At 41.3% G+C, this 12,421-nt stretch overlaps 1 protein-coding gene across 2 annotated transcripts in view; it reads right to left on the reverse strand.

Moving 5' to 3' along the window:
* The window catches only part of PIAS1 (protein inhibitor of activated STAT 1), a 446,958-nt gene that overhangs the window by 393,551 nt on the left and 40,986 nt on the right, over positions 1–12,421 (reverse strand). For both annotated transcript variants that reach the window (XM_069222860.1, XM_069222859.1), the window contains exon 2: positions 9,003–9,444. In XM_069222860.1, coding sequence (XP_069078961.1) covers positions 9,003–9,444 — 442 coding nt within the window. The remainder of the gene's footprint in view (positions 1–9,002; positions 9,445–12,421) is intronic.

Genomic DNA, 12,421 nt, shown 5'->3' on the forward strand with positions numbered 1-12,421 from the left:
CGCAGCACAGGAATTCTAGATGTATGTTGAAGGACACATGAAGCATGTTTATAAATGTAGGGCAACTCCAGCCAGAAGAAAAAATACAGCTAAACGAGAAAAAATCTAGCCAGATGTCAAATAATGAAAGTAATCATTGGGGCATTACACTTGCTTCCAGCAAAACCTTAAGTCTGGAAAATGCCCATTTGCAACCGGACAACATATTCAGCAGCCCGACACCTTTCCGACCTGACCATGCCTGCAAAACAAAAAAAATGAAAACGTGGAACATATAGGTGAGAGCATAATGGCTGCCAAAGTAGGATAGTCTTAAGGAAGCAGTTGACCATTTTTTTTAAAGAAACATTTTGCAGAAGTTCTGTTTAAGGGGCACAATGGTATAGGGACAATGTTTAAAATGAGCAGTAAGCAGAAACAGTCATCAGGCAAGACACCTGTCTTTGCAGACTTTTCATTATGTGGTTTTCCCACGTGCTAGACAGAGTTGTCCAAAGTGGAATAGAGTGTGAAGAACATAGGTTTAGAGGCAAGGGGAGCACACTCAACGAAGCTGGAGCACAGATGTGCACAAAGAAAAGGGATTAATTAGCATCTATGTCAATTCCTGCACACAAAGACACTCTAAAACCTCCCTAATACAGTTGTGCAGCAATTGAAAATGTGTGGCGTCCTGCCAGCCTACGAGGGTTGACATGCAAGTCTTCCATCACATGCACTTGGGATCCCACATCTCCCAAAGACTGTTCCATTCTAAGAAAAGAAACCCTAGTCCCCAAAATATACTCAACAGCCTGCAGGCAGAGTGGCAACCAAGCAGTGAGGTCTCCTCTCAGGATACATCCCAACATAGCCAGCAGCCCCGATTTTTCTTTGAGAATACCCTGGACACCCAACAGCTCTCCATCAGAAATGGACTCACCAAGACTTCCATTGTGTAATTTCAGCATTTCTCAAGCCTTCTTGTATTGCACAGATGGAGGAGCATCCCTGGGAGAGGCTATGGCAGTCCAGGTGAGGAATAACAGGGACCTGGGGTGATTATGCACCTCGTGCGATCCACATAGGTAGGCTGATGCAGGCTACTGTGTTGCCAGAGTCCAGGACTAGGCTGGCCTGGAGAAGCCTGGTATGAAACTCTCAATCTTGGAGGCTGAATCGTCCACATTCCACCATCCTTTTAGGAGTTGGGTTGCTAGCAAGGCGCGCCTCTCTGAGAGCCCACCACAATGTTGCTTGACTTTTGACTACACATGCACTACTAAGGTCATGAAGCTAGTTTGCCAACTAGCACACCATTAGACATCTACCTTGGTTTACCTTGAGGTTGGGATACCAAAACTGGATAGCTGGTGACATCATCTGATGCCCGACCTAGACAACAGTCTAGTAGGACAAAACCTTCTTATTCCGCCCAGCTATTATAAATAAAAGACTATACTGCTTTGAGAAGTACAGCATGGAAAACAGTTAGCCTTCTTAAGGGTCCTCTGAAGCACCTGTGGACTGCAGTGAGCCAAATGATGCAAAATTATGACAAACGGGCACTATAATCTTGAAGTTCGAGAATATCACAATGATAGGCAGGCTCATCATATTCCTGTATTCTTTTCCCAAAAATGTCTTGTCATCTAGAACTTCCCTTTTTACCAATTCCTTCCCTTTTACTGTGTAAATGTACAAGATAGTCCAGTGATAATCTAGGATCATTTGTACCATAAGGATGGCAATATATCACTCCAGATTACCGTAACCCATCCCTAAACTGCCTCCCTACTAGAACACCACATGCTACACAGTGCAGCCAATTCTGAACTGACATCTCTTCTCAATACCTCTTTAGCACTCTAAAACTATAGTTAACCAAAGAAGCTACTTCTGACCACTCGTCTTAGCTATCCTTAACTTCAAGAGCTCTTATCTTCAACCTTTCCTTAAAATGTGACCGAAAACTACAAACTACATCAGGAGTGTCCAAAGAACCTTCTCTCCAATTATTGCCTCTGTACGAAAAGATGATACATGAAACCAGATCAGATATTCAATCCCTGTTAATAAATTTGACTTCAACTCTCTAAACAAGTAAAGCACCAACAAAATGCTATATAAATAAAAACCTGTGATCCCATTGCTAGTGATTAAATCAGAAATGTTGACCACAACATATCAAAACAGCATTATCGGGATTCAAGTCTCAAATGCCAATCTGAGAACTTTTGACCTTAATTTCTCGACATTACCAAGCACCAGGAAGGATAATACAATTTTTTTTAAATAAAAACAAATAAAAATTTTTTTTTAAAAAGGGTCAGACAATATCCTTAAATGACAATCCTCTATGGGAATACTTCATCCTTTGACAAAATGTCTCCCAGCAAAGCACCTCAACACCTCTCCCTTCCACAACACTGTCATCTCTTCCAGCTCTAGTACGGTCTATGCATATGCCACGTGACAATGCTGATGGCTCCTAAATTAGCACTTTTCTGAATAATAATTATTTGATTAAATTCTGTAGATACCCACCCTGCACAAGAAAGGGTCTACTTCAGATCTTCTGATTGTTAAGGAAGGTGACTTGTCATTAGGATCCCAAATATCAGCTGACTAATCAGACACATTTGTTCTACCAGATGGCGGTCTCTGAATGTATTGTGGGTACAATGACTGCCCAAAACTGCATTTATTGTTAGATGTAGGAGGACACTAGGATTACCATAGTACATTCCCCTCCACCATACACACCCCCCCCCCTCCCTCAGAGCCCAAGTTTGGTGTGGCCAAACAATGTCACCATCTTAAAAATGCCAAACTGAGTAGGGTTGACTCCGGGAACTTTAACCCCATTACTAAGGATGTGCCTTTGGAGTCACTGTCACCCACTAACTTGTGCCAAGTATAAACGTGACACCATGTGGTCCCCACTGCAGAATACTTCTTGGACCTGCAGAAGATCATAACTGGACATGTGGAAGTTAAATTTGGGACTGCATCTGCTGGCTGAGACCTGAGAAGAGCCCCAACGGTCAGGGCCTGCTCTCCCTCCTGTAGCCATGACAAAGACGTCTCTCCAAGGTTCATAAGGATTACTTTCTGTTCAAGTTACAAGGATACCACAAGCTACAAGAGGCCTTTCCTGTAATTGCCCAGCTGACCAATAGCACTGGACCTAGACTGTATACTGTTGACCTCTGAATGACACCCTGTGAGTCTCTAAATGCCCCCCCTGAGGTCTGAGGGGCTTTAGAAGTGTAGTCCCAATCTACTACGGGAATTAAGTCAGAAGATACAATCTATTACGAGGACGAATTTGGGTTATGTATCTAACCCACGCTCTATCACGGACAACATCAAATTGTGCCTAGGTCCCGGTCTACCACAACCATTGATACATTATCCTTCATGGTGCTATTGAAATTCAGAACTTTAAAAAAGTTTAAATCTTAGGCTCCCCTTATTATTGGATTTTTGTCATTTTGGTTATTAGATTTTACTTTATTTTTCTAATCCAGTTTGAGATTTGTATTGTTGTGCATTTCGACTTACTGTTCTCATGCTGCATAAATGCTTTACATATTGCCCTAAGTCAGGTCTCTCTGCTCTGTGCCATAGCTACCAGGGGACTGAGCTCTCATTAATTAAGTGATTTGAAGAGTTTACCCTGACAAGATTTGTGGTTATAATTATTCCACAGGTTGGTAGTCACTGACCCCAAAAACAATCCAATTTCTTACAAGCTGACTGTCCATCCAATCTATAGACCACCCATTCACGCACTGGCCCCTAGAAAATAAATGGGAGGGTCTTGAGAAATGTCAGAGGTGATACAGAAAGTGAAGTCATCAAGACAATTGCAAAACCAAACCAGCATTTCAATTTACTTGTCTGATACTTGCCGCCATACTGAAGGAAATCAGCACTCATGTCACTCCTTATAGGGCTTATTTATCAATACTTCATAGGGTCAAGGTGAAGCAACCTCACATCTAAAAAGAGGGTATTTCATGCCACTCTTTAAAAAACTAAATTAAACAGGAGTGAGCCAAGAAGATCAGAACAATTTTCACCCCATAGCTAACCACTCTTTCTTAGTGAAAATCCCTGAATGCAGTGTCTCCACTAAACTCAAACACCTAATTGAAGAATACAACATTTTTTTAAATTTACAGTCTAGTTGGAGCTCAGAAAGTAACAAACTTTTTTTTTTTTTTTTTTTTTTTAAATCATGGGTGAAGCACACTAAGCATAGAGGACCCATTTTCTACTCATCTTCCTAGATTTATCTGCAACTTTTGACACAGTCAATCACAATATCCTACTCAATACTCTGAAAGAAAGGGATGATAAATAGCACATTATTACTAACATGGTTGACGGAATTCATGGCGAGCAGATGCTAAATAATGCACAGAAACCTAATCATACCTATGATTAACTTCAGCATTCAAAACCACTCTCAAATCAGATCCACTCCATATTCCATTCCAGGTTTTACTTAACCACTAATCCATTATGGTACTTGTATGCCTTACCCGATCATGGGCGGTGGAGAGGAGACTTTGGGTGAAATGTATTATGCTTTTAACTCTAGCTTACTACTTCCAGCATGGTCATGTGCTCTCTTGCATGAATCCCTATCATATTATTACAGAATATGATCCGATCCACGTGCCACTCTGGATTTTAGTTATGCCCACTTCTTGCTTCCTGGAACCTCTGTCCACTCCTTCAGAGGGAGCTGGAGGAGAGACTTTGACTGCTCTCACCTGCACTTTGCTACAGCCTACGCATAACTGTTCTGCGTTCTAATCACCTTGTGTGGCTGTCAGCGGGCTGGGAGGAGGGATTTAAGCCTGGCTTCAGCTTTCAGAACTCATGCTTTAACTGCTGCTGCTGGATGCTCCTGCTTTGTTCTCCAATTGCTCGCACTCCTGAATCCTTGAGAAGTTCCCTATTCTTGCTACTGCTTTTTTCAGTGTCCATTTTCCTGTGACTGCCCTGAGCAGCATTAGGTTATGCGTTTTCCTGGTTTCTCAGCCTCACCTTCTAGCCTGATATCCTGAGTTCTGTTTTCCCTGCTGGGCTTCTGCCCTCATATTTGCCGAGTTGGCAGCGGTTCCCTTCATTTCCCTGTTCTGAATTCCTGTGTTTATCTCACATACTAGCATGGCATAGCACAATGCCTGCTCAGTACATTCTTGAATTCCTTGTTTTGAGTCCTAGTTCCAATTTTCAAGTACCGGCAGGGCATTGCTTGTTCCGGTGCCTGTTGGATACATTACAGTCCATTGCTCTGAATTCAAGTTCCAGTTTCCATGTACAAGCAGCGCATTACTTGTTTCGTGCTCTGAATCCTAGTTCCAATTCCCTGTATCCATGGGGCATTCCTTGTTCCTGTGCCCATTGGGTACAGCCTGCCCTTGATTCCTGTATTATTGTTCTTTATCTCTTTAGCCCTGCTCATAACGTCTTGTTCTATTTTTCTCCTTGCTTGACTGGTGTCTTGTCTGTCCGGTATTCTGGTTATTCTTCCTTTCTAGTTTTCTGTTCCATTTCAAATTTGCCCCACTGTCTGTTTAGTCCCTAGCCATTCACAGCGTGACCTCTGGCTTGGTTCCCATTCCGATCAGGTAAGAGAAAGACTTCTGTTGTTGCACCCAGGTCCTTTGGAGTCCTACCTGTCTCAGTGTTGTTGCCAGTCTAAGTCCACCATGCAATGAGTTCAACAGTCACCATAAAGCAGATGCCACTATGACTTGCCTGTATGACTGTTAAGAGTAATCTGAAGGTGTCAGTCCAAAGGGCTTTCACTAAGCTACCAAGAAACATCTCATTCAAATAAGAGTACACACCTTACTTTGATCGTACTTCGATTTGTCTATCTGATGTCCTCTGTTGTTTAGTAGCCTTAGTTTTACAGTGAGTAGTCTAGTATTACCTTGCCCTGTTCCTTGCAAAGTGGTACTTTCGGAATCAGTCGGCCCAGCCTTCACACCCTCACACATACCCCTCCAGCCAGGCCAAGGTGTTCCTCAGAGCTCATTTTTATCTCCACCTTTAAGCCTGTACTTTTGGGATCATTTGACCACACACCTAAACCAAACATCTAGAATCATTTCCAAGTAAACAATACACAGCCACACCTAAAAGTCTGGTCTCAAGAGGACATACTCCTTCTGGGTCAAAAGCCTAAAGGACATCCAGTTGTGAATGCTTTTACACCATCTAAAGTTAAATGCTATTAAGATTGAATTACTTATCTTCCTGGCCCATGGCTCGACACCATTTCAATCTAGGATGGGTTACTTTTTTTAAAACATTTTATTTTCAAAAGAACACATTGCATTGGTACATCAGACTTTTAAGCATTAGTCGCAACCGCTGACTGGGCGCTCAAATTACACTGGATTGCAAAAATACAACAACAACAAAAAAAACAAAAAAATCACAGAATGTACTAATTGCCTAAAAAGGAATCTGAAATTTCAAGCACACAGAAACTAACTAAATGCACAAAGTAGTAACTCTTTATTTCGAAGCAGATTTAAGTTGGTAGTTCATTTGCCAGTCAATGATATTCAATAACTTAACATTCTACTCAGAAGTATTACCAAAACACAATGAATGAAGGCACACACCAGAAGACTCACAGGTGCACAATAAATCAATCACATTTCAGCAAAAATCATTACCCTCAAATGGAGCTCAACAGGAGCAATATATAAATTAAAAGTGGCTGCTTTACACACAAATCCCTGTACTGTGGAATCCCTAAATACTTAGCAAACAACTTGCCCAACCAAAGGGCGGTCACTCTCTTCGAACTGGATAGTCTATGATAAAGCAAGGATTGGCAAGCAAATAGGTCTCGCCTTTGGCACCTATTAGATTTGCAAATGCCTTTTGATAATGCAGTACACAATTGCAAAAAGTGTGTGTCTGTGTCTGTCAACGGCCAAAAGAGAAACGCATATGAAGCAGCAGCAATTGGTGGCTGCATCATTTCGTAGGCCTGCACATGTCATATGGGTGCACACAAGTGTATGTGCATGGAAGGATATGGGCACCATTTTATTATTCACCGATCTAAGATAGATGGGTAAATAAAACAAAAATTAAATTGGAGTAGAACAAGTGCTTTTTTCAAGACAAAAGGGAAGGCACCAATTTGCAGCCATACTTTCAAAAAATGTGCAAATAATAACGGCAAGTAAAAGTATGGAGGAGTGAGTGGGGCAGGTAATGGGAAGTGAGCAAGAGCTGGGGGTGACAACAAAAAGAATAAATAAATAAAAAATAAAACCACTCACTGTTATTGGGTGGGGTTGCGGGTTGGTAGAGTACACACAGGAGAGAACTAAAAAGCATATGATGGAGTGCATAACCAAAAAGAAAAGAAAAAAAAAAAACACAGGAAAGCCTGGTCTTTTTTCAGGTACAAGGGGGCAAGGGAAAGGTGGAAGCTACAACAGGAAGAGTGGTGTTGGTAGGGAAGGCAAAAACAGGGGAGGGAGCAGGGCTACGGCTCAGGGGAGGAGTGGAACAACAACAGGAAAGGGGGAATTCATCAAGCAACAATACTGGGGGAACAGGGCACACAATTACAGGGAAGGGACATGAGGACTGGGAAGCAATGGCGGGGAAGGGTCAAGCAACAACGTGGGAGGCTGATGGGGCAAACAGGGCAACAACGCAGTGAGGGGGAGGGGGAACGGAGTAAGCCACGATGCACAGCTGGACGGGAAGTAGGGGAGCCTGCCTGTAAATATATGCACTCAGTGAGTTCAACAACTAGTAGAAATTAGTAGCCAGGGCCAGAAAACTCAAGCAGCAGAAGGACACTCACAAAGGAAGAAGTACTTGGGTCATGCTCCACAGGAGATACCGTGCAAAGAGGAACTGAAGCTGGGATACGGTGATCAAACAGGAGCCAGTAAATAAGAATGACAATGAAGCCAACAAATGGTAAGCAATGGGCGGGCTCTAAGCACCCTTTAAGGTAACAAAATGTCTTGCAAGCAACAAAGGAAGTCCTAGCTCAGGCAATAAAAATAAGCAGTTGAAGAATACAAGCTAGTCAATCAAAAAAATGTTAAAGAGGCTATGGTCCATGGGAGGGACCAACACGAGATGGACAAGAAAAGCCACTGAATAGGAAAACACGCAAATAAGAGTGACAGTAAGGCAAACCAACAGTAAGCAATGGGTGGCTGTAAACCCATTGTAATGTAAGTTCTTGGTAAACCCAAAATAGGTCATTTTGAACTAGACAGCTTATGCTTTCTGGTAGGAGAGACCTAAAAAGAACCATTTTACATCAATTTTCTGTAACAGCTCCCTAAATCTGCATTTCTAATTTCTATTCCCCACCAATGAGCACAAGTCCTACTTTCAAACATTTGAAAAGACCCTAAAACTCTTACTGCCTCAAATATACTCTTTTAGTTAACAAACATTACTGATCTATGTAGGTCAAGATACACAAGATAAAAAGTCTTCAACTGCCCCTCCCCTCCCCCAACACATATGTATTCTCCGTTGAAGTCTGGTCTATTGGCCTATCCTCTGTAAACAGAAACTGTTCACATATCACTATACTGACCTTAATTTATTACCCCATCCCTTGCACACTAGGAACTTTCCCCTATATTTGTAATCTGCTGTACGTCATTTTCTTGTAAAGTGCTCAGTCACCCCAGGGTCTATTTCGAAGTATATAAAGGAAATACAATGAACAGAAGGGCAGTGAGCGTTTACCTGGAAACAGTTTGTCGACAAACAGCACAAGACACAGCCCAAGTACTGTGATTGTTAATGCAAGAACAGGTGCAATTATAAAAGGCACTTTCTTTTTAAGTCCAGCCTTATGTAAAAGCACACTAAAATCTCAAACCAAACATTGCTATTCTTCTGAACCTGAGTGGGGCGGGGGGAGGTTGTAATTCACTCCTTTTCCCTGTTAAAAAGACTAGTTTAAATGATTTAGAATGCTGAACACTTACCTAGACTCGTGGGCTTTATCAGCTCATCCAGCAAATCATAGAATGGAAGTTTCTGAAGCTTGACATCCGGATGGAGAGGGTGTAGGGCAGTAGTGAGGAGGGGGAGGTCTAGGTCGTGCTTAGATCCCAGGAGAGAAACGGGAAGCAGAGGCGAGGCTGAATGTCCATCATAGGACAGCTGTGGAATGGAGGAGGGAGACAGCGTTGCAGACATGGAACTCGAGTGAACGTTTGGAACAGACAAGTCTGCGGACGTCATGATTTTCTGGGGGAATCTCCGCCTGTAGAGTTCCTTAACTTTCATTTGGACGGCAGGACTGCAACCAGCCTTAAGCAAGTGCAACGCTTTGGTAAGAAGTTCGTGCTTGCGGCCGTGTTTATTCCTCCCAGCGTATCCAAGTAGTACCTGTAGTTCTGACACTCGAAGGCTCATAACCATTTGCTTAAAGATAAACGAAGTAAACATTAGAATTTTACAGTAGGTGCATTTAAAGTAAGTGTGTGTGTGTATGCGTTAAGTTACATTACAACCTGACATTACATTTCTCAGTGTGGTAGAAAAAGCAGAAAATTTTAAGTAACCAACCACATGGTGATTAGATTAGAAATCTAGAGGACAGGGTTAGTTAGGCCCGCAGCGTGACTGTACTAAATAGCCAGGAGTTTGGGGACATGTACATTTAACATGTATTTTATTTTTTTAACGGCTGTGGAACGGGGATAACAACGGACTAGATTAACATACTAGATTGCTAAACCTTAAGTTTTCAGGGGTCTTCAGAGCCAACTGTACACTTTGACATAAGAAACATGAATTTGCAGTGCAACTAAATAAGCGACAACGCGAGAGCGACCACTTGACATTGAAAAAAAACTGTAGATATCAGGACTAGAAACATGCAGTGGCAGCCAGAGGGTAAGCCACGCCGAATCCTAGGAAGCAGTGGCAATTTCAGCGGTGCCCCATAACTATAAGTCATCATAAAAATAGCTACAGAAATATTCAAGGTGAGACCACTTACAGATCTCAAAAAAGTTACTAGATATTGTAGCAATGGTTTTTAACATCTACTGGTTCTTCCATATACTAAATTATTAGTTGACATTGACAAGAAAGTACCAGAACCAGTTTGCCAACATAAAAAGGTAAAGACTTGAAGACACATAGGAGCAGTCCGTTCACAAACAAACTTTTTTCGGTCTTTGCATACCTGCCAGCCTATGTGCCACTTAAACCCAACCACAGTGTACAAAAATACCCATCCTATTATATGACCATTTGGGTGATGTGATTTATACAATTCAGGCAACTCCGGAGGTCCAGTTTCCGGAAAGATATATACAAGCAAAAGGGCACTGGAAAAACAGTCATAAGTATACAAGTTAAAGTAAAGGTAACAAAACACTATAACTGGGCAACATAGGCACCTGACAAGGTCATCCTGCTCTGAACTGTCCCTACAACAACTATAAGAGTCAATCAAATATATACCAAAGGATATCGATAAATATAATAAAAATAAAATCGAAAAGCAGCGTGTCTTGCTGAACTTGTGTGTAAGTGGTTAATTTAACTGAACAAGACTAGCTGTCTGAAAATAGTGGCTGCAGAGTCTATACCTCGTATTTTTTCACATTTTGTTATATTAAAGCACAATTATTCCATGCATTTAAATGGAAATCTTTCACTTCTATCCCATTCTTCACACCAGTAAGGAAAAAATGTTGGTAAATTATGTAATAAAAATACAAAATTAAAATAACGCCACTGGATATTTACTACAAGTTGTATGAAAGGCTATTGAAATATTTGGTGCTTCTACCCTAATCTGTCCCTTTCCCAAACTTTGTACACAACTCATCTCAAATCTCTTTCGTACTCATGGTTGAGCATGTGGTTTGAAATGCAAAACCTCACAAAAATAAAGAACCTGGAGGGGCGTCTGACTATTCTAAAATCATGTGAATCACTGAAATTTCACACAGGTGGAGGCAAATTAATTTTGTGAGTGACTGAATATGGTAGGTTACCGACAAGCTAATTTAGTGTTAAGACAACAATAATTTGACACTTAACCAAGCTGTTTCTAGTATCGCTTGCAATCTGCGGTGTAAAATGTGCAAAGGCATAAACATTTTACTGGAACAAAAGGTGAATAGGCCCCGACCTAAACATATCTTCCCAAATGTGTGTACAAGAAACGTTTGTGTATGAGAACGGCATGCTCTAGAGAGCATACTTGATTGCACACGCTCCACTACAGAAATGGATAAATCATATCACAGAATAATTTAAGTGGAATAAGGGCCTTTTCTTATTTTCCATCATGAACTCGTTTTCACGGGATTCTTTACTGCATTTTTTTTAAACGAAGAAATGGATGAAAGCTGCCCTCATTCACAGGAATTACTGACAATTTCAGTTAAAGCATTTCCTCTGTCGGAATATGAGACAGGATAGCCAAAGTCCGAGCTAGGACAGCATCAGTTATTGCTGCTCATGGATTTGTAATGCTGTCCCCTCTAACAGTGGAAGGCGCGTAGGTAGGTCTCTTTCAAGAATCAATGCATAAGTAAATAAAGTTCAGGCTCAAAATTGCAAATTTCTTAAAACTCACTAAATTCAGCGGGTTAATATCAGAACTAGGCTCACCTACTCCTGGAAACAAAATGTAATTTATTATCTAGGGCAATGAAGGTAGCAACAACACCCTAGCAATAACAAAGCAGTTATACTTCCATCACCATACAAATAAGGTCTAATCGGGTCAACGAAAGAGATGACAGGCAGCGCACAAAAGGCTGCAATTTCAGAATGTCTTATTCGTCTCGATGTCAACGTCGTAGGACAAAAACAAAGACATACAACAGTGAAAGATATAAACAAAAGAAAGGCTACAATTCGGCTGTGCACATTTTAGCAAAATGCTAAGTTTTTACAAATTATTGGAAAAAACAAAGACAGCAGAAATGGAAACCTAGATTTGATGGCACCGCTAAACACACCACAACAAATCTGACTGGAGTCGCAACACACCACTCATTATTGACCACTGACTGATTTTATCCACAGTAAATAAAGCGGGCTGCACAATGACAGGTTAGAGATAAATCCATTTTTTAACACGTTACTGAGTTTATTTTACACCAAATTAGCATTAGGTCTCTTCTAATTAATATTGAAGCACCATATACAGGTTCAGTTGTTCTCTGTGCTACCTTCTCCTCCAGTCCCTCACCACAGAGGTTCAAAAGAATCCAACGGTAATACAACTCACGTTTAGGGCTTGCTGAGGACACAAATAGGTATTTAGTGTCGCCCTTTGAACATCACTACTAGAATTCTCACACCTATATTTAGTTAATTAGTTGCAATTCTCAGGATAGGGTGTGATTGCGGACACATTAGGGTAGGTGAC

The sequence above is a fragment of the Pleurodeles waltl genome, chromosome 3_1 (assembly GCF_031143425.1).
Source record: "Pleurodeles waltl isolate 20211129_DDA chromosome 3_1, aPleWal1.hap1.20221129, whole genome shotgun sequence".
NCBI classification, from domain to species: Eukaryota; Metazoa; Chordata; class Amphibia; order Caudata; family Salamandridae; genus Pleurodeles; species Pleurodeles waltl.